Below are 21,572 nucleotides of genomic sequence, written 5' to 3' on the forward strand. Positions count from 1 at the left end.
GTTTTGAGAGACTCTTTTAATGGGCGCTGCCTTTCTTTCCCCGAGAGGACCTTGAACCCCCCCCCCCCGCCCACCTTCAGGCCTGTCCAGGAGCTGGTGACTCTGGCGGTCTTCCCACATTCCCTGCCCAGCGTGACTCAGCAGTCATTCTCCAGAAGAGCCCTGTTGATGGGCGTCCTGGAATGCCACGTTGCGGTCTGCCAATGCGATGCCAGGGCCAGGCACGTGCCGTCAGCACAGGAGGCCCTGCAGCTGCTGCCACCCCCACGGGCAGTCCCGGGGCTTGACGGGGAGCCTGGCGCCTGCTGCCTTTCCTAGGAGCAGCCACGCCCAAGGAGCAGCGCGCCGTCTGGCCTGTGCCGGGGGCTACGACGGACCTCGGCAGTGGGGGCCTCTGTTTGCAGCCGCCGGGGGCTTCAGCATGAGGTGGACACAGGGAGCGCCAGCACAGACCAAGCCAGCCCCCCCACCCCCCCCCCCGAGAAGACTCCCGGCCCTGCGGAGACGGGGGCATCAGGTGGGCGCCTGCTACAGGAGACCCCCAGGCAGTCCTGGCTATCAAAGGCACCGGGACAGATGTGCATTCCACAGCTGGTGCAGTCCTCCTGAGGGAGGGGTTTAGGCCCTGGGCTGGGGGGGACCATCCTCTCTGCATGCAGAAGGACCCCCAGTTCCCTCCCCGGCAGCTCCAGTCAAAGTCAGGGGTGCAAAAGCCCTTTGCCCCCCTCGGCCAGTCGGTGCAGACGGCCCTGAGCTCCAGCCCACCCCAGCACGAGGCAGGATGCCCAGTGGCTCTGCCCTTGAACGCAGCCATTCAAAGACCCCTCCCCAGAGACGTGCTTCCCCCTCCCTTTGCTTGAAAAGGCCCCTCCCCCTGTCCTTTGCCCGCCCTTTCCCTCCCATCCTTGTTTCTCCCTTGCAATACCCCTGAGACTGGCCCGAAAATCTGTCACGGAGCTTTATTGCTACGTGGGGATTTGAACCCGGGGCTCCTCGTAGTCTTGCACCCTAACCACTAGGCCACGCTGTCTGTCCACCACTGGCCAGCAGGGTCAGCTGCAGCCTGCCAAGTGACCGTGGAGGATCCTGCCGAGCAGAAAGGGGAACACTTCATGCAGCTGAGCGCAGCGCTGATTCCGTGTGCGCAGCCCTCTTGGCCGCCTCTCAGCGAGCAGCAGGGGAACGCGGCAGGGGGGAGAGCCCTGGACGGGTCGCCCACGGGGGGTGGCTGCACAGCGAGAGGCTGCTTGACTTGCCCGGCAGGCGGGGGTCAGGAGAGGGGGCAGCTCTGCTACAGCAGGTGGGAGCAGCAGTCCCTGGCCGGAGACCCAGACCCTGCTCAACTGCAGCTGCCTTTCTCCAGACTGCGCGCCGCTCCTGCACTTGGCAGAGGGGGTGGGTCTACATTGCACCTCGCACCGCCCCCCCCCCCCATGCAACAACCAGCCCTAAGTTTTGCTGTGCCATCCACACTCCTGGGGTTTCAGTCCACAAACTAGATTGCCCGTCTCAAAAGGCAACGCTCACGTTTCAGAATTTGTACCGTGTGCTCACATTGGCCGATTCCCCACAGCTGGCCTTTCCCAGGCCCACCCCACCCTGGCGTGAAAAGTCGCTCCAGAAGCACCGGTGGGGCAAGATTTCTTGCCCTGACTCGCTTCCTGTCCCACCGCACACCTCTGCGCCCGTGGGTAGTCAGCCACGATGAGCCTGCTTGCATGAAGCTGCTGCGTGTGTTTGTGTGCCAACAGCACGGGCTTAATTTCTCATTGCAGCTGAGCACAATCGAAGGCTCGTTGGCAACTGTGTCCCTCTCTCTGGTCTCCCACCATTGCAGAACTGCTGGGTCACAGTCCTCACTGTTGCGTGTGGCAGGGCCCATAGTCTCACCGGGCATTGTGTACCAGGGGCCACTAGCCTCACAGGGCAAGGGGGCAGGCCACACCCCACAACTGTTTGCTCAGCCCAAGGACGCTGGCCAGAGCACGGCTCAGTGGCACAGCTAGAGGAGCATTTTAGAGTCCAAGACGGTTTTCAAGGTATAACGTTTTGAGAATCAAAGCTCTGGGGTGTTGTGGGGTTTCCGGGCTGCATGGCTGTGTTCTAGTAGCATCTTCAGAGGATCTGATGGCAGTAAAGTATATGCTCCACTTGCTTTACTGCCATCAGAACCTCTGAAGATGCCTCAGCCACAGATGCAGGTGAAACGTCAGGAGAAAATGCTACTGGAAACATCCCAGTGATTCCGGCCGTGAAAGCCTTTGACAATCAAAGCAAAGAAGAAATCTTGGGGAGCAGCAGACAGGGCCTTTGGATCTAACCCCTTTATAAAATGCATGAACTGGCAGCATTGCACAAAGGCCAACCATTTTTAATTTTTTAATGTATTTTGTAAAATGAGCACACACACACACAGAGAAAGAGAGAGAGAGAGAGAGAGAGAGAATTGAATGAGGACATCTGTGAAGTTTTCCTGAAAGGAATCGGTTGGGAGGGCGTTGGGGAGAGCAGCCCTTCCTATTCAACTGCTTGCTGAGGACATCCCTTCTTCTCTGGAGTCCCACAAGGGGGGGAGGGGGGCTGCCTTCCTTCCTTCCCAGGGCCGATGGCGCGGAGTCCGGTGCGCCTCCACCACAGAGGGAACACTTAGCGTTGCACCTGTGAGCCGAGAGTAGCAGGAAGGAGAGGGGGGCCGCCCATCTGATGGACAAGGGCAACAGCAGCACCCAAGGGGGCAGAGCTTCACCCTCTTAGGGGGGTGGGGGGTATCCTTGGTTTTCCAGGGCCTCTTCCCTCTCCTGCCCCCCGGCTGAGAGGCCAGAAGTCCTAAAGGCTCTGCTTTGTCCCTCCTGGCCTGACACCATCCCTTTGAAAAGCTCTCCTTCTTTCCTGCTGGCAGACCCACTGAGGGACGCGTGTGTGTGTTTGTGTGTGTGTTGCGTGTGCTTTGTGTGGGTCTATCCTGGGATGGGCTGTGGCTAAGAGGTGGAGCCCCTGGCAAGCAGAAGGTCCCGAGTTCAGTCCCTGGTAGCACCTCCAGTTGAAAAGGACCAGGCAGCAGGTGGCGTCAACGGCTTCCACCGGAGAGCCCAGAGAGCGGCCTGCCAGCTTGAGCGGATGGTGCTGACTTGGCTGGGCTGATGGGCTGGTTCACCACACAGCAGCTCTGTGTGGTCACGTGGGGGACCGGGAACCTCCGCCCCTGAAGCCACCCCTGGGACAGACACGCAGCCCCCCCCCCCCCCAGGCCCCAAGGCGGCTGGGGGGAGAAGGACTTCCGGAGGCCCTCCTGAGTGGAGGGGCGGCTGCTCTTCTGAAACGGACTAGCCCAGCAGCCCCTTCCTGTGGCCAATTTCTCCACTCCCCTGACAGGTGAGAAGCTCTGAATGGGCCACCTGAGGGGCAGGCAATGAGGCTGGGCCACCCTTCCTGCCCCTCCCTGCCCCCCCTCCTCCAGTGTTTCAGGCAGTTAAATTATTTGGGCCCTGAGCGGGAAGGTTTGGGGCGCTGGAGATGAGCTCACCTCCTTGAGTGCTCCAAAGGCGCAGATCTTTCTCCCCTGGACATTCCCAGCTGCAGACGGTAACTGCAGGCTTCTGCCAGTGTCTCCCCCCAAAGAATGGGTTGCCTCGAGGGACAGATAACACCCCCGCCCCCACCCCTGGCCCTGGATTCTGTCTCTCTAGTTCACTTGAACATCCTTTGCTTTTTGTTTTGTCCTTTTTAAATGGCTCCTGCAGAGCGGAAGTCCTGGAAGGGGAAATACTCTGTCTACACACAACGTCTTTGATTGTCAATGTGACTGTCTATTGAAAGATTTCCAATGAGTGAAGGAGATTGGAGGAGGGGGGAGATAGTGTGGAGGTTAAAAGAAATGCCCCCCCAAACACCTCAGTTGTCTTCTGGAGACCATAACTCTTCTTCATCTCCTGGCTGGAACTTCAGGTGTTGAGTGGACTCCAGGTGGAGAATTTCTTCTCCAAAACGTGGTGGAATGGACACGGTCTCCATCTCGGCGTCTTTTCCCTTCACGTGAGCAGACTGCATGATGTTTGCAAAGAAGCTCTTGTCCACGTTTGGCCCCGCCGGCCCTCTGTGCTCCAGTGGAACGGCCTTCTGGATTTCAGGACTGATTCCTCCCGTTCTGGGCGCTTCCTCATCAGCGGGGGTCTGTGGTGGATTTTGGTTCATGGTCTCTAGCAGGGACAGGTCATCCAGGAACTCCCCCTGGGAGAGCTGGCTGGTGGCCACCTCCTGAGTTAGGCCTTCCCTGGGAGAGCCCACGCCAGACTCCCCGTGGCCAGGATGAAGGTCTCCAAGGCCGTTCAGTATCTCGGTGGTGAACTGTGGCAGGCTGGAGTCATGCTGCAGCACATAACTATTTTTTTCAACCCACAGATGCCCAGGTCCTGTTGGGTCTTGAGCCCCGGGGGAGAGGGCCTCTGGGGCCGCTGTGAGAACCTGGGATCTACCTGCATCAGGTAACGCAAGACAGCTGCCATGACTCTCTCCCTCTGGGGAGTGACGAATGTCTCCCTGGGCCTCTGAGGTTTGCTCGGCAGCCTTGATAACCTCTTGGTTGAACTCCAGGGCTTGTTCTACGATTTCCAGGATATCAGAGTCTTTCAGACTGTCTATGGGAAGGCTGGCTTCTGCCTTTGGTGAAGGATCTGTGAGATCCATAATACTTGCATTCATTTCAGTCAGGTCTGTTGGTTGGGCGGCATCTCCTCCTCCACGGTTTTCCAGATCAGAGATGGGTTGGGACCCATGGACCTCCAGCCCCCTTTCGTCCTCACTGTACACCAAACCTTCAAATTCTGCAGCCTCTTTCTGGCCATCGGGAAACTGCTCTCCTTCCAACACAATTTCTCCCAGGTCGGCAACGCTGGTCAGAGGAGAAACCCTATGAGAACCTTCAGACACTATATTGTGGGGGTCACTAAATTCCAAAGGGTTGCCGCCACTTCCCCCCCAGACACATTCCTGAGCATAGAAGGGACCAGGCTGATCTGCTTGGAATATGGTGTTTCCTTCTGCCTCCCAAACGAAGTCTGTGCTGCAGGTTTCCTCACGAGCCATCTCTCCGCCTGCGGGCTCTTTCCTTGAGCCACTTCCACCTTGCAAGGTTTTCTCGTGCTGTTCATCGAATTCTGCATCCCCTGAGGGGAAATGGGCTTCCGCGCCTGGCTTCTCAGGTTCCCAGGAGTGCAGGTTGTCTTCTTCTTCACCATTTCCAGTGAGTCCCACAGTTTCAGCTTCTTCTTCAAAAACTTCTGAAACAGGAAGCTCCTCAGAGTCGGGGGAATGCTGCTTAGGAGCAGATTCTCCTTCCTCACCTGCCCCTTCCAGGACCCGGGCAGCATTATTCTTTTTTGTTTGGGCACGGAATGGACACGCTTCCTCCACCGGCTGCTCGGTGGCGTCCGCAGCACAGGTGCTGTCTGTGGTGAAAAGGGCTGTCTCTGCCGCCTCTTCGTTCTCTGGGTGCAGCTGGACTTTCCCAGCCACAACCAACAAATGTTCCTCATACAAATGCAAAGGTGTGTTATCTGGCAACGTTTCCTCCAGTCTGATCTGTTTACTGCCCTCCAGCTCCTTTTCAATCCCTTCTGTTTCACTGGTGGCGTTTGGGGACACTTCGAAGGACTCCAAGGACCCTGAATAATCACTTTGCAACTGATGGTCGCTTTCAGAAGACAGATCCCCGTCCCACGGGCCACTGTGGGACTCAGCTTCAAAACCAGTGGCAGTGTTGCTCCGCACTTCTGAAGGAACCTCCGATCCCCCAGGGCTGGCTTCGTGGGGTGGCGGATGTTGCTTCTGGAAGGTTTCTTCTCTCTCCGGAGTAACACGCTGTTCTTCCTGTGGAGGGTCGGCCTGGACCACCTTGACTTGAGGGTCCTCTTTCTGCTGCAAATCACCTGTAATGACATAGCCCCCTGTTTCTTCCATCTCTACAGGGCTCGTCTTCCCCCCCATCTCCTCAGCCTCCATTGATTCTGACCCTGTTACCAATACTTCTCTATCCAGCACGTCACTTTCAGGTGAAGCCTTGGGGTTCTCTTCTTCCCACTGCTCCACTTGGAGGTCTCCATGACATGCCTCCACCATTTCCTCTCCTTGCTCTCCTTTGGCGGTAATCTCTTCCTCCTCCAGCTGGTGCTCTGTTGGATGGTCTCCTGGACACAGCTCCACAGTTTCTTTTCTTTTGGTGGTGATTTCCTCTTCTTCTACACATTGCTCCGTTGGGAGGTCTCCTGGACGCAGCTCCACAGTTTCTTCTCTTTTGGTGGTGATTTCCTCTTCTACCACTCATTACTGTCTTCATGGAGGTCTCCTGGACGCATTCCACAAAGTTTCTTCCTCTTTCCTCTTTGGTGGTGATTTCCTCTCTCTTCAATACATACTGCTCCATTGGGAGGTCTCCCTGGATCGCTTGGCTCCACAGTTTCTTCCTTCTTTGCAGTGGTGATTTCTTCTTCTTTTCTGCGCCAATATCGTCTGCTGGGAGGTCTCCTGGACACAGCTCCACAGTTTCTTCTCTTTTGGTGGTGATTTCTTCTTCTTCTACACATTTCTCCGTTGGGAGGTCTCCTGGACACAGCTCCACAGTTTCTTCTCTTTTGGTGGTGATTTCTTCTTCTTCTACACACTGCTCCATTGGGAGGTCTCCTGGACACAGCTCCACAGTTTCTTCTCTTTTGGTGGTGATTTCTTCTTCTTCTACACATTGCTCCGTTGGGAGGTCTCCTGGACACAGCTCCACAGTTTCTTCTCTTTTGGTGGCGATTTCTTCTTCTTCTACACATTGCTCCGTTGGGAGGTTTCCTTGACACACATCCACAGTTTCTTCTCTTTTGGTGGTGATTTCTTCTTCTTCTACACATTGCTCCATTGGGAGTTCTCCTGGACACAACTCCACAGTTTCTTCTCTTTTGGTGGTGATTTCTTCTTCTTCTACACACTGCTCCGTTGGGAGGTCTCCTGGACACAGCTCCACAGTTTCTTCTCTTTTGGTGGTGATTTCTTCTTCTTCTACACACTGCTCCGTTGGGAGGTCTCCTGGACACACCACCACAGTTTCTTCTCTTTTGATGGTTATTTCTTCTTCTTCTACACACTGCTCCATTGGGAGTTCTCCTGGACACAGCTCCACAGTTTCTTCTCTCTTGGTGGTGATTTCTTCTTCTTCTACACACTGCTCCGTTGGGAGGTCTCCTGGACACAGCTCCACAGTTTCTTCTCTTTTGGCGGTGATTTCTTCTTCTTCTACACATTGCTCCGTTGGGAGGTCTCCTGGACACAGCTCCACAGTTTCTTCTCTTTTGGTGGTGATTTCTTCTTCTTCTACACATTGCTCCGTTGGGAGGTCTCCTGGACACAGCTCCACAATTTCTTCTCTTTTGGTGGTGATTTCTTCTTCTTCCACCCACTGCTCTGTTGGGAGGTCTCCTTGACACACCTCCACAGTTTCCTCTCTTTTGGTGGTGATTTCTTCTTCTTCTACACACTGCTCCGTTGGGAGGTCTCCTGGACACAGCTCCACAGTTTCTTCTCTTTTGGTGGTGATTTCTTCTTCTTCTACACACTGCTCTGTTGGGAGGTCTCCTTGACACACCTCCACAGTTTCCTCTCTTTTGGTGGTGATTTCTTCTTCCTCCACCTGCTGCTCTGCTGGGTGATCTTCTTGACAAGCCTCCACCATTTCTTCTCCTTTGGTGGTGGTTTCTTCTTCTTCCATCTGCTGCTTTGTTGGGACGGATCCTTGACACACCTCTATGGTTTCTTCACTTTTGGTGGTGATTTCTTCTTCTTCCACCCACTGCTCTGTTGGGAGGTCTCCTTGACATGGCTCTACTGTTTCCTCTTCTTTGGAGGTGATTTCTTCTTTCTCCACCCACTGCTCTGCTAGGTGGGCTCCTTGACAAGCCTCCATCATTTCTTGTCCTTTGGTGGTGGTTTCTTCTTCCTCCACCTGCTGCTCTGTTGGGAGGTCTCCTTGACACACCTCTGCTATGTCTTTGGTGATTATTTCTTCTTCCTCCATCTGTTGCTCTATTGGGTGGTCCTCTTGACTTGCCTCCAATATATCACCTCCTTTGGTGGTGATTTCTTCTTTCTCCACCCACTGCAGTGCTAGGTGGGCTTCTTGACATGCCTCCCCCGTTTCCTCTCCTTTGGTGGTGATTTCTCCATCCTCCATCCACCGCTCCACTTGGAGGTCTCCTTGACACGGCTCCACCATTTCCTCTCCTTGCTCTCCTTTGGCAATTCCCTTCCTTGGAGCACTCTCCACATTTTCCATCTGCAAGACAGTTTCTTGCTCACTGGTTGCATCTTGCAAGCTGGCGATTTCGTTCGTCTCCATTCTGTCTTCCTTGCCCAGAGCATCCTCTTCTTCCAGGAGGCCTTTGTGTCCCATTATATGCTGCTGCGGCTCCCAAATGTGCTCTTCCTCAGCCCCTGCCTCCTCGGTGACCCTGGGCTCCGCTGACAAGATGTTTGTGGTGTGTTCATCTCTCAAGATGGCCTCATCAGCGATTGAGATCACTCTAAGGTCCGAGTCCTGCTCTTCCCCCTCTTGCTCTGGCCAGACAGAATCCGATTTGGAAAATCGTGTTTGCTCCTCAGGGATTTCCTGCTCTATGCCAAGAAAATAAGGTTCTTGGTGACCTTCAGCAGAATAAAACAAGTGGTTTATGGGTGACAAAGTTTCAACCACCAATTCTTCTGCCTGAAGGAACTCACTTTCCAGCATCTCTGCCTGGAAGTCCCCTTCCTCACTCTCCTTGGAAGGACTGGAAAGTGCTCTCCGCTCCTCCTCATCCTCCGAGAGATGCAGGGCTTCTGTGCTCACTACCTCAAGGTCTTCTGCTCCTCCATCGGCCTCCTCCAAGTCGGCCCCCAGGGCACCTGTGTGGTCCTCGGGATAGCTCAGGCCAGGCTCTGAGCTGCTGAGAAAGGCAGCTGCGTCCACGTCCAGTTGACTGCCTGATTCTGTGTCCTTGGCGCCCTCGGCCAACTCGTCCCTCTGGACAAGGCTCTGGAAATGTGGGGGCTGTTCGTTGCCCCCCTCAGTCTGCTCCATTGGACTCATCCTGTTGCAACAGCCAGCTTCACCAGTGACTGGAATGTCAAACGCAAAGTCCCCTTTGCTTTGCCGGGCGGAAGGACTTCTCTCTTCCTCTACCAATTCAGCGTCTTGTAGAGGGGAAGGATCTGCCCCGTGAGACATCCACACGGCTGCGTCTGGAGCGCCGTGACCCTCAGCGGAGTCCACAGAGCCGTTGATGTCCTCCAGCAGGTCTGCTGAGTGACGGGGCTCTGGGACGGGATCCCCCAACGCTGCTGTGCTCGGAGATATGGCTGCCCCGTTTTCCTCCTCCTCCGATTCATCCACGGGAATGCCATTTGGGGTGCCGGCCACATTGAGCCAGCCAGCCTCGAAGCGGACGGGGCCCCCTGGAACTTCCTGTAGTGAGGTTTCTGTGACCAGCCGGGAGGGGCCAGGCCCGTTGTGCGCAGCGGCCGTCCAAAGGGGCTCTTCGCCAGATGGTTCCTCCTCCTCCTCTTCCATTTCCTCATGAAGCTCCACTTTCTTCCCCGATTCCTCTGTTTTCACCTGGGCTGAGATTTCACCCCCACTCTGCCCTGCACTTGAGCTGGGCTCTGCCGAGACCTTGGAGAACGGGGGTCTGAGGGAGGTGAAAAGCGGGGGCACTTCGTGGGCGAATGACTGGGAAACGGTCCCGGTGTCGGGGGCGGCCACCCCCTCGTTTTGTGGCAGGGAGCCCAGCTTAAAAGCAGCGGAGTCGATGAAGTCTGGGACATCCATCCCCTCAAAGGCCTTGGCTTTCTGGGGCTCTCCCAGCCCGGGGCTCTGGTTCCTCTTGGGGAGCCCAGAGGCTACGCTGACTGTGAAGGAGCCGTTCTGGTTCTTGCGGGGCGGGAGCGCCACCCCTCCCGTCCAGAAGGCAGCAGGGCTTGGCCTGATGTCCCGGGATCCCGAGCGCCCTCTCTCCAGAGACACTCCTGGGAGGTGGCTGACACTTGCTTCCCGTTTGCTGTCTGCAGGAGACACAAGGAAGGACAACATCAACACCGGCCACTGCAACAGTCAATACTTGCATCAGACATTTTGCTCAATGCCCTTTTTGGGGAACACCCACTCTCTAGGGTGTTGTTGTGGTTTTTCCGGGCCGTGTGGCCGTGTTCCGGTAGCATTTTCTCCTGACGTTTCGCCTGCATCTGTGGCTGGCATCTTCTGTGGCTGGCGTCTGCTCTGAAGATGCCAGCCACAGAGGCAGGCGAAACGTCAGGAGAAAATGCTACCGGAACACGGCCATACAGCCCGGAAACCACACAGCACTCCAGTGATTCCGGCCGTGAAAGCCTTTGACAAAACGCCCAATCTCTTTTTAGCAAAAGGAGGCCACCTTTTGGAGGTTCACGTTTCTAGGTAGACCATTTCCTTCATCCAGCACAGATGGTTTTTTGCAGCTGGCATGCAACAGCCTGGACGGGAGGGGCAACGAGAGGGCAGGCAGCAATCCCCCTGCGGTGGGTGACCATCTTCATGTTTCCATGAAGTCTAAATTTAAAAATGAGGAACACACATACTGGACGGGGATATACTACTGAGCAGCAGTGTGTGTGCGAAGAAGATCTTGGGGTGCAGCAAGTGGGCCATAAGTGACATATGAGCAGCCAGTGTGATGCAGCGGCAAAAAAGGCTAATGCGGTCTTGGGCTGTATCAACAGAGGCATAACATCGAAATCACAAGGTGTCCTAGTCTCGCTGTCAGGCCTCCCCTGGAGTCTGGTGTGCAGTTCTGGAGAGGCCTCACTTGAAAAAGGAGAAGGACAGAACGGAGTGGGTGCAGACAGGGGCCAGGAGACCCTGCGAGGCAGGGCTGAGGGACTTGGGAATGTCTAGTCTGGAAAGGAGGAGACTGAGGGCATGGGGGGGAACATGATTGCCCCCTTGAAGCATTTGGGGGGCTGTCACTCACTTACAGGAGGGCAGGGAACTATCCCTGTCGGCAGTGGAGGAGAAGACTCACGATAATGGGCATTCATTACAGGTAGAAAGGGACCATTTTTTATAGTAACAACAGTTCAGCAGTGGATTCAGCTGTCTGGGGAGGGGGTGAGCTCCCCCCCCCCCCACTGGCTGTCTTCAAGCAGCAGCTGGACAAAAAAACTTGCCTGGGATACTCAGGTTGACTCTGAATGGATCAGGGGGTCGGGCTAGATGGCCTGATGGCCCCTTCCAAACATGTGATTCTTGTTGAAAGCCTGAGCGCAGTGGCGTACCACTAATGGGAACTTGGGGTAACCCCTGTCCCCGGGCACACGCCATGGAGGGGCGCCCTGTGCCGAGGTGTGAGTTGTTTGTTGTGCCTGCAGGTCGACTCCTGCCTGCCCCCCCAGGAGGCCCGGGAGGACAGGAGTTGACCCACTGTAGCGGCACCCCACGCAGCCTCCCTGTAGGCCGGCTCCTGCAACTTTCAAACACCCAAGCAGATGTTGCTCCGAGCGCCATTTCCCCCAGTATGCCTCTGCCTGAGCCCCCCTCCCCCTTCCCTCTGGACTGGTGCCAGAGCAGGGAACAAAACGCAAGCCCAGGGGCACCTCCAAGAAGAGCAACCTCTGCGGCAGCATCTGGGGGAGGGGGCTCTGACTCATGAAAGCTGACTGGTGCTGGAATAAATGTTGTCAGGAGGCGGCCAGAGTGCCGGCTGCTCCCCCTCTGGAATGACGGTGGTCAACACAGCAGCCCCCCGCCCAAAGTGCAAGGCCCTTCCCACTCCTCAAGAGGAAGACCGGCTGCCCCCCCCCCCCCCGCATTGGAACTCACCTTGCAGGCTGAGGGCCAGTGTGGGTTCTGCCGGCATCTGCAGCCGCGTGCTCTCTGCTTCCAAAAGAGTCCTGAAAGGCAGAATTGGAGGGGGGGGGGGGACACACACATGAAATGGCCGCGTCCTGGGCTCATCAAGGCCACTCTTGTCTGCTCGGACGGGCAGCGACTCCCCAGGGCCTCATGCCGAGAAGGGCCTTTTGCATCCCCCACGGCCTGGCCCTTTCATTTCACACACCCCCTCTTGCATGCCAGCCAGATGCTCCGCCCCCTGAGCCGTGGCTCCTCCCCAGCTGATTCCTTTAGGCGTGCAATAGTCAGACCTCCTCCTCTCCCCCCCATCCAGTGGACTTCAGAGCCAAACTGCCAAGCAAGGCAAGTTCTTCAGACTGGGACAGCCCGATGAAGTGGGTGGGATGGGGGGTGGCACGCAGCGGGCTCAGCTTCCTCCTGGGCCCCTGCCAGGTGGCAGCAACGTGGCCGCAGCCCGGGCCCAGGAGACAGTGGGGGGCTCCTCGCTTGGGGTGACCTGAGCCCTGAGCTGGCCCTGTTGGGAAGCACCTCCGTTTGAACAGAGAATCCCTGGGACGGGAGCAGCACCTGTGAGCCATCTGGACCAGGGGTCTGCAACCTGCGGCTCTCCAGATGTTCATGGACTACAAATCCCGTAAGCCCCTGCCAGCATGGCCAATTGGCCATGGACTACAAATCCCTTAAGCCCCTGCCAGCATGGCCAATTGGCCATGGACTACAAATCCCATCAGCCCCTGCCAGCATGGTCAATTGGCCATGGGCTACAAATCCCATCAGCCCCTGCCAGCATGGTCAATTGGCCATGGGCTACAAATCCCATCAGCCCCTGCCAGCATGGTCAATTGGCCATGGGCTACAAATCCCATCAGCCCCTGCCAGCATGGTCAATTGGCCATGGGCTACAAATCCCATCAGCCCCTGCCAGCATGGTCAATTGGCCATGCTGGTGGGGGCTCATGGGATTTGTAGTCCATGAACATCTGGAGAGCCGCAGGTTGCTGACCCCTGTCTGCAGATTCCCCAGCCTCCTGAGCTCTACGGGGTCCACGTGTGGCAAAGGTCACCTATTCTGCTGCCTGCTCAGGAGGGGCCCCGATTGTGCTGTCCTGCCAACAGGCCCCCTTCCCTCTCCACCAAGCTGTTTGCTGTGCTGCGCTGGCCGCTGCAGATTTCTGAGCTGTGGCCCCCTCCCCCCACCCCTTTGGGTAGAATGCCCCCCCCCCCCCCCCGGGAAAGTGAGCCAGAGTTCAGGCAGTCCTTTCTTGGGGAGCACTTGGGCAGTCCTTTTGGTGGACGCTCCAAGCTGTGCTTCGTTCTCTCCTTGTGGCTACAAGCTGCTGCGATTCCAGCCGGAGCCCCCTGAGTGCAGCCCCTCCGCCCCGGAGGGCTGCCCGAGTAGCCTGTGGCGTGTGTGGGTCTGTGGCCAGCGACCACCTTGGGCTCGCCAACAAACGCTGTGCCGTGTGAAAGGAGAAAAGCATTCCTGAGCAGGCCGCGGAGTCGGTGCGGGCGACCCTCTGCCCCCCCTCCCGGTGACATCATGCCCAGCCTCGGCTGCCCCTCTCCCCCAGCAGGGCCCCCCTATTCTCATGCTAATCTGGGCGCCCTTCTGCCCCCTCCCCGCCTGCTTTTGTCCGGAGCCATCTGGAGAGGGAGGCGGGGAAGGTGAGGAGGCGGGGAGGGCGGTGGGAGTGCGGGAGGTTCCCGTGGGAAGGGGGAGAGGAGAAAGAGCCCCCACCGGACTGCAGGGGAGGGGGGGGCTTGCAGAAGGGCCAAGGAGGGATGCGCTGCCCATTTTGCTCTGAAGTCAGCTGCAAAGTGCCCCCCCCCAATTTCAGTCACTCTGGGAGAGGACCCCCCCCCACTTTGGCTGGTGGGCAGAAGACGGCTTTTGCTCTGCCTGCCTCCTGGCCTTGTGAGACCCCCAGAAAGGGACACTCGGCTTTGGGGAGGGGCTGTCCTCCTGCTGGACAAAGTGCCCCAGCAAAGGCAGCAGCTCCGGGGGGGGGGGGGGCGGCACCTGGGGATCCCCTGGAACAAGGGCAGCCGATCTCCAGACCCCAGAGACCAGATCCCCAGGAGAAGATGGCTGCTTGGGAGGGTGCCCCCCCCCCCACTGAGTCCCTGTCCTCATCAGGCTCCGCCCCAAATCTCCAAGCGTTTCCCAGCCTGGTCCTGGTAGCCCTGCCTCCCATTCCCCCATTGGGGGCCAGGCAACCCTTGGTGGGGGTCTCGCAGGCTTGCAGAATGCAGGTGCTGGGGGTGGGGGCTGGGAGGGGGCTGCCAGCCAGGACGGCCGATGGACTCACCTGTAGGTGGCCACTTCCAGGCTGAGGGACATCTTCAGGTGCATCAGCTGCCGCTGGTCTTCCAAGACTTGGCCGATCTGGACGGTCAGCGCCCGCTTCTCCTCCTCCAGCCCCTCCATGGCCAACTGTGGAGGGAGAGCAGAAGAGGCCGCCTGTCAGGGGCAGTTGACCGATGACCAGATGACCAGATGACCAAGAGCAGGCCATTCATCCCCCCCCCCCCCCCAGAACCCCACGGGGCTGCCAGGGAGAGGTGGTGACCGGGCATGGCCAGGTTGCAAGAACCTCCCCCCATCAAGCTCTGGCCTGTCTTGTTGCAGGGGGAGCGTCCAGCAGTGGGCGGGGGTGGGAATGGGGGCCACTGCTGTGGTTCTTGGCTGGGGGGTTCCCAACAGCCCAGCGGAGGCGGACGGCCACATCTCAAACCTTCTGTCCTGATTTTTTTCCTATCATCTAATCAGGAAGACCTTGGAGCAGAGGGGCCCAACTCTGGCGCTTCAGGTGTTCATGGACTGCAACTCCCATCAGCCCCTGCGGGCACGGCCAATTGGACGAGGGCCCAGAGCCTCCCCCCTCTTGTGCCTCAGAAGCTCACCGGGTGACCTGGGCCGGTCACACACTTTCAGCACCTAACCTACCTCACAGGACTGTTGTGAATAAAACAGAGAATGTATGTCATTTTGGTGTCGTGGTCAACAGCAGGTGGACTCTCTGATCTGGAGAACCGGGCTTGATTCCCCACTCCTCCACATGAGCGGCAGAGTCCTACCTGGTGAATCGGATTTGTTTCCCTACTCCTCCACATGATTCCTGCTGGGCGACCTTGGCCTAGTCACAGTTCTCTCTGAACTCTCTCAGCCCCACCTGCCTCACAAAGTGTCTGTTGTGGTAGTTTGTAAGTCCCTTTGAGTCTCCTTACAGGACAGAAAGGGAAAAGGCCGGCATAAATCCAAACTCTTCTTCTTCCCCTCCCCACAACGGATACCCTGTGAGGCAGGTGGGGCTGAGAGAGTTCAGAGAGAACTGTGACTGGCCCAAGGTCACCCAGCAGGCATCATGTATAGGAGCTGGGAAACAAACCCAGTTCACCAGATAAGCGTCACTCATTCAGCAGAGCAGGGAATCAACCCCAGTTCTCCAGATTAGAGTCTTTAACCACTACACCGCCCTGGCTGTCAGTGGAACTTGTGGAGGGCTTGCAAAAGGGAACGGGATGACAGTAATTGTATGCCCCACGACGCTTTTACTGCGCTTGCTTGTCCTTCTGCAATCCTCTCGGCAGGGTTTGTGCTTAGTCTTACCTGAGAGGATTTTCTTTAATTTTTTTTAGAGATAGAATTTAGCAAATCAGAAAAAAACACAATGGAATCAAATCAAAAGCAATTACCAGTGACGGCTCTTCTTAATATAAATTGTAATATTGCAAAACATATCAATACACTGATAAATGACTTCCATTATAGCTTTCTAATTTTCTCTTGCAAAATAAAATTAGTATTGACATATTATCATTTTTCATAATGTGACTGATCATTGGTCTGTTTTTCTTTAAGCCCCTTTACAATTTAATACATATCATCAAGGTTAATGATAATTTATTTACATCAACAGTATCCTGAGCGGGGTTTCTGTTGGTCAGGCTTCGATAATTTGGAATCTTAGTCCTATTGCATTGCTTATTGGATGCCTTGGCCCATTTGATTTAGCAGTACAGTCAATCTACTTTTGCACCCAAAAAGCTAATACACTTGTAAATGCATTGTCGATATAGTAGTCACTTGTAAGTTTGAATGATTTATTTTGGTGGACGGTTAGAGAAGCATTTCTTGCATGTACGTTATATTATAAAGATTCAGAAACAATTATTGTCTTGGGACCAGAGTATTAGCCCTTTGGGTGCAAAAGTGGGCTGACGGTACTTATCTAGTGCACCTACCCCATAATAATTTGTTGAAGATGGTGGAACTATTTGATTTATGCGCAGATAATGAATGCTCTAAATTCACGAGGACCGTTTCGCTCATTGCCAGAAAGCGAACAGGCCGTTTGTTCCACTCCTTCCTGCTTCAGAGCTGCTGACTGTGGTTTGGGAAGAGCAGAAGCCGGCAAGAACTACCCTACAGACCTTGGAGCAATAAAGGCAGAGGTGGGATCCAGCAGATTCTCACAGGTTCCCGAGAGTAGGTTCCTAATTATTTGTGTGGGCCGAGAGGGGGTGACTAATGGGTGATTTTGCCACGTGATTTTTGCCTTAGTCATGCCCCTCCTCTCAGCAGTAGCGCGCAGAACTTGAAGCAGTCTAGCAGGAGGTGCACCGGCGGGCGTGGCAGCCTGCGCCTGTGTGCATTCGTTTCCCACCCAAGGACCGGTGCAGCGGCTGCGTCCTTGCCACAGCCCTGCCCAGAAATGCCCCGCCCCCAGAATGCCTGGCCACGCCCCTGTCGTGCCCTACCCAGCCCCATTGGTGTTACACCACAGTTTGAATCCCACCACCATGGGAACCTGTTACTAAAAATGTACCCTTTCCCTGGGAGCCCCCTTAAGACCCCCCCCCCCCCCACACACAAACACACATGCATTGTTTAAGGCTTTCACGGCCGGACTCAACTGGTTGTTGTGGGCTTTCCAAGCTGTGTGGCCATGGTCTGGTAGATCTTGTTCCTAATATTTCACCTGCAGGAACAAGATCTACCAGACCACAACCACACAGCCTGGAAAGCCCACAACAACCACACGCCTTTATTCATGGTGGAGAACCAGCTGGGTCGACCTCCTGGGTCAGCCCCGTGTGGCTGAGCCAGTCCAACAGGACTGTGAGATCTGTGTGCAGAACGAATCCTCTTGCCTTGCCTCTCGCCCTCTTTTGCTCTTGAGCAGACCAAAGGTGCAAAGGGAGGGGCAGGCAGGCAGCCCCCCCCCCCCGAAGCTGGGACTGCTTAAGTTATGAACCCACTGAAAACCCCCACTTTCCTCAGTGCCAATCACCTAGTCTGAAAACTAGTCCCGGGGAACTAGTGCCATCTCTCCTGTGGCTGGGCAGAGAGAGATTTCTACGGTTTGCAGCAAAGAAAGGCACTGACCGTGCTCTGCCCCATCCCTCTTACTGCGTGGCTCTGAGTGCCCGGTCTCTTGCTATCCTCCCTCTGCTATTATATGCTCACAACACCCTGGTGAGGCAGGGGTGTAGTGGGGGGGGGGAACTGTGCCCAGGGCACGCGTGTGCCCTGCACCTCTGCCACTCCTGACACGCCCCAGAACGTCCCCACGCCCCAGAGCACCCCTGCCATGCCCCCGCCATGCCCCCGCACCGCAGCACACCCCGTGCATCATGCCCCCCGTCCCCTCGGTGCTACGCCACTGTGGTGAGGTAGGGGTAGCAGAATGAGAGTGATTGGTCCACGGTGGAGATTTGAACCCAAAACTCCTGCACCCTGGATGAGTGCTCCACCCGCTGAGATACACCGGCTGCTCCTCAGCATGATTGTGCTGGCAAAGACGGCAGATGCGTCTTCTCCGCTTGTCCGGAGAGCAGAACTGGGGCGGGGCTCTAGTTACAGGAGGGTGGGTTCTAGTTGGACATTAGGAGAAACCCCCTGCTGCGGAGAGCGGCTCTGCTGTGGCACCCCCATTCCAGTGGGGTGGGGTGGGCACTCCCTTATTGGAGATGTGGGGCCAGCCACGGCGCAGAGATCCCCACACTTGGGCTCTGCCCCCTGCTGCACCCCTTGCCCCGGTCCTGACTCCCCTCTGTCCCCTCTGCCCCCACGGACCTGTCCTGGTTGGAAGCCTCCCCTGAAGCCAAGCAGTGGTCCCCTTCCCCCGGCTCCTGTTTCCCAGAGGCGGAAGCCAAGAACCCTTGGCCGATCCCTGGGCCCCCCCCCCCCCCCCCGATGTGCCTCTTTGGGCCCCCAGTCCTCCCCGCGAACCAGACTTTGGCTGAGCCCCTGCCCCACCTGCAGCTTCTGGGCTTCTCCTCGCTGGTGCTGCCACTGCTGGGCCAGGCGCTCCTGCAGCGTCTCCTTCCGGGCCTTGAGGCCGGCCCAGTCCCGCTCCAGGTGCTGCAGCTGCAGCTGGTTCTGCCGGTTGCTCTCGGCCGCCTTCCAGAGGCTCTCCTTGGCCTCCCCGAAGGAGGCTTCCAGCTGGGAGACCTCCGTCTTGTAGGTCTCCACCGCCCCCCGCCAGATGTGGGAGAGCCTCTCGGAATAGTCCTCCACCTCCACGGGCTGGAAGGTCCCCAGGGTGCCGCGGAAGCCCTCCAGGCCCCAGGAGAAGCCGGCCAGCTCCTGGTCCAGCCGGGCCCTCTCCTCCCCGTGGGCTTCGGCCAGCACCTCCACCTCCTTCTGCAGCTGGGCGGCCCTCTCCCTCAGCCAGATGTGGCTCCTCTTCTCCTCCTCCAGGCCCTTCTTGCTCAAGGCCAGCAGCTTCTTGGCCTCCTCGCGAGCAGCCCGCTCCTTCTGACACCTGCTCTTGACCTGCTGGACCTCCTCCTGCAGGTTGGCTTTGGCCACCTCCGCCACGTGCTTCTCCCTGAAGGCCTCGTCCAGGGTGGCCCGCAAGGCGGCCAGCTGCTCTTCGTACTTGCCCCTCCAAGAGCCCTCAGGCGGGCTCCCCTTCAAGCCCCGGATCTCACATTTCAGCACCTCGTTTTCTTCTTCCAGGAACTTCACCCTGGCCAGGTAGGCCTCCAGGCGCTTGTTCAGGTCCCACATCTGGAGGGATTCCTCCCCCAAGGGTCTGCGTTCCAGGAAGCTCTCCATACTTGGCCTGGTCCAGGCACAGGGTCCGACCGACACAGAGCAGGGGCCGGAGGAGGAGGCACGAGGGGGCTGCGCTCTCGCCAGGGAAGCCGCCAACGCGGAGTGAGTCCCGTCTTCGTCCAGGCGTCTCTGCACAGCTATTCATGCCGAGGGGGAGGCTCTTTGGAGAGGCAGCTGGACTTAACCCTTTGCTCTACCAGCTGGCAAGGGGGTGGGGTGGGGTGGGGAGAGCCTGGGCCGAAAGGCAACCCTTATAGGGAAGGAGAGATCTGCGGCCAAAGGAACAAAGAGGGAGTCCTCGGAGGGGACAGGACCGTCCATCCCCAGACTAAGAGCCCTGAGAAGCAACGAGGCACACCCACTTTGGAGAAGCAAGGAAGCGGAGACAGGCAGAGACACCTGACCCTTGCGGCAAAAGGGGACATTTCTCACCAGTGGCTTTCAGGGGAACCTGAAGGGGAGCGAATGACCATTTCGTCTGTGGCCAGTTTGCCACAGCCGGCGTTTGTCCAGGGCCCAGCCGCCCCTCCCAACTACTTGGTGGGCCTGAAATGGTCCTGGCTGGTAATCACGGGGCCTGCTAGTTTGGAGCAAAATTGTGAGAAACTTCACCAGAGGTGGGGGGCAGCCCATTCGCACCTATTTGGTAGAACCGGTTACAACAAATCTCATCAAGTGGGGGATGCAAAATCGCCCCCCAGGGCCCCCTGCGGCCCCCCTGCCCCTATGACACCCCCCATGTGTGTATGAACCATATGAAATAATACAATACATAGTAATTCTATTTTTTTGTTCATTGGTATAAAGGTTGGGAAAGTATTATAGGTAAAGTTTTTTCATTTTCTTCTTTCCCCTTGAATTTATATTGGAAAGAGAGGAGTTTAAGAACTTAAGAACAAGCCAGCTGGATCAGACCAGAGTCCATCTAGTCCAGCACTCTGCTACTCGCAGTGGCCCACCAGGTGCCTTTGGGAGCTCACATGCAGGATGTGAAAGTTTAAACTACTCTTTTAGATTAAGGATTTTGGATCTCTTCCTCTGTTAGTTTTCTTTCAAGTGGAATAGATAAAGTAGTTATAGGAATCTGAAGGGGAAGTAGAAAGTAGGGAGGGAGGGAAATATGGGAAGGGGGGAGGCAATATAGGATGCTTTAGTTGAGGGGGGTTGAGAGAGATAGACAATTAGATATGTTTGTAATATATTAAGAATTGTAAACAGTTTTTGGTTTCTCTCATGTTATTATTTAAAATCAATCAATATAATTATATAAAAAAGAAATAATACGCTACCTTTCGGTATGTTGCTTTTTAAATACTTCAAACAGTCATTATTTGAATCTAGAGGCGGGGCGAAGTGCACCTGGGGCGCTCGCGCCCTGCGTCCTTGCCACAGCCCCGCCCAGGAATGCCCACCCCGAAATGCCTGGCCCCGCCCCCGTCGTGCCCCGCCCAGCCCCATTGGCGCTATGCCACTGTTTGAATCCCACCGCCATTGGAACCTGTTGCTAAAATTTTTGGATCCCACCACTGAACTTCACCATCCAAAAGTTTCACAGGAGGGGAAAAAAAGAGAGGCAGTTGGCAGATAAGAGTTGGCTGGATGAAGACGACCGTTTGGAGCCTCTTCCCCGGAGGCAGATGAGCAAAGGGGGGGGCCCTTCCTCATCCCTCAGGTGTGTATATATAATCACGGCCAGTCCCCTGGATGCAGGGCTGGGATTTGGGGGCCTGGAAGCCGCACGTGGCTGCAGGAAGACTCCAAAATGAAGCAAGGGGGCCCCCTGGTGGGCTCGAGGGAGACACCAGCTGCTCAGAAAGCCAAGCCCTGAGCCCCGAGGATGGGGCAGCCGGACGAAGCCCCCCACCTTCCCTGAGCTGACATGGGCAGCGAGCATGGGGGGGGGGGTTATTCCGAATGTGAACCTCTGCCCTGAGGAACAGCCAGCCAGCAGCCCCGCTTCCCCTGGGAGCTCAGCCAGCGAGTGTCACTCTCAGATTGGAGCAGGGGACTCCTAGCACAGGAACGGGATCTGTTTCCCTGCTCCTCCATGTGAAGCCTGCTGGGTGACCTTAGGCCAGTCACAGTTATCTCAGAACTCTGTCAGGTCCACCTGCCTTGCAAGGTGTCTGTTGTGGGGAGAGGAAGAAGGAAAGGAGTTTGTTAGCTGCCTTGAGTCTCCTTACAGAAGACAAAGGTATAAATCTCCTCCTCCTCCTCCTGCTGCAAATCTTCAGCGTCCCCTCCAACCCCCCACCCCCAGTACATTGTGCACCCCCTGGTCCCCTTGGTGCTACGCCACTGGTGTTAACTTCTAGGATCTTTGTATCTTAGGTTCCCCATCTCCCCATACTGCCCACGAAGGACACTTTGGTCCTCCAGCACTAACCTCCGGGTGGCCCCTGGCCCCAAGGACGTTTGGTTAGCCTCAGCTGGGGCCTTTCCAGCCCTGGCCCCGGCCTGATGGAGCTCCCTGTCCCCTGACACCAGCGCCCTGAGGAATCTTAGCCAGCTCCACAGGACCTACAAAGTGGAGATGTTCCAGCGGGCCTTGGGTTGAGGCAACTATGGGTCCGTTTCATGTTTCTGCCCCCCCCTGATCCCCCCCCGCCT

The 21,572-nt window shown here is 56.6% G+C and overlaps 1 protein-coding gene across 2 annotated transcripts; it reads right to left on the reverse strand.

Annotated features, from left to right (window-relative positions):
• Positions 1–2,366: 2,366 nt before the first annotated feature.
• On the reverse strand, positions 2,367–19,266 carry NES (nestin). Of its 2 annotated transcripts, none has more exons than XM_048509264.1 (5): positions 18,159–19,266; positions 14,206–14,330; positions 11,864–11,934; positions 6,563–10,071; positions 2,367–6,303 (listed from the first exon to the last, which is right to left on the reverse strand). In XM_048509264.1, the coding sequence occupies exons 1-5, from the start codon at positions 18,960–18,962 to the stop codon at positions 3,892–3,894; spliced, it is 6,921 nt and encodes a 2,306-aa protein (XP_048365221.1). In that variant the 5' UTR covers positions 18,963–19,266; the 3' UTR covers positions 2,367–3,891. The 2 variants fall into 2 exon arrangements, with proteins under 2 accessions (XP_048365221.1, XP_048365211.1); XM_048509254.1 differs by having other exon boundaries at positions 2,367–6,260; positions 6,520–10,071.
• Positions 19,267–21,572: the final 2,306 nt, after the last annotated feature.

Source organism: Sphaerodactylus townsendi, linkage group LG01 (genome assembly GCF_021028975.2).
Source record: "Sphaerodactylus townsendi isolate TG3544 linkage group LG01, MPM_Stown_v2.3, whole genome shotgun sequence".
Lineage (NCBI taxonomy): Eukaryota > Metazoa > Chordata > Lepidosauria > Squamata > Sphaerodactylidae > Sphaerodactylus > Sphaerodactylus townsendi.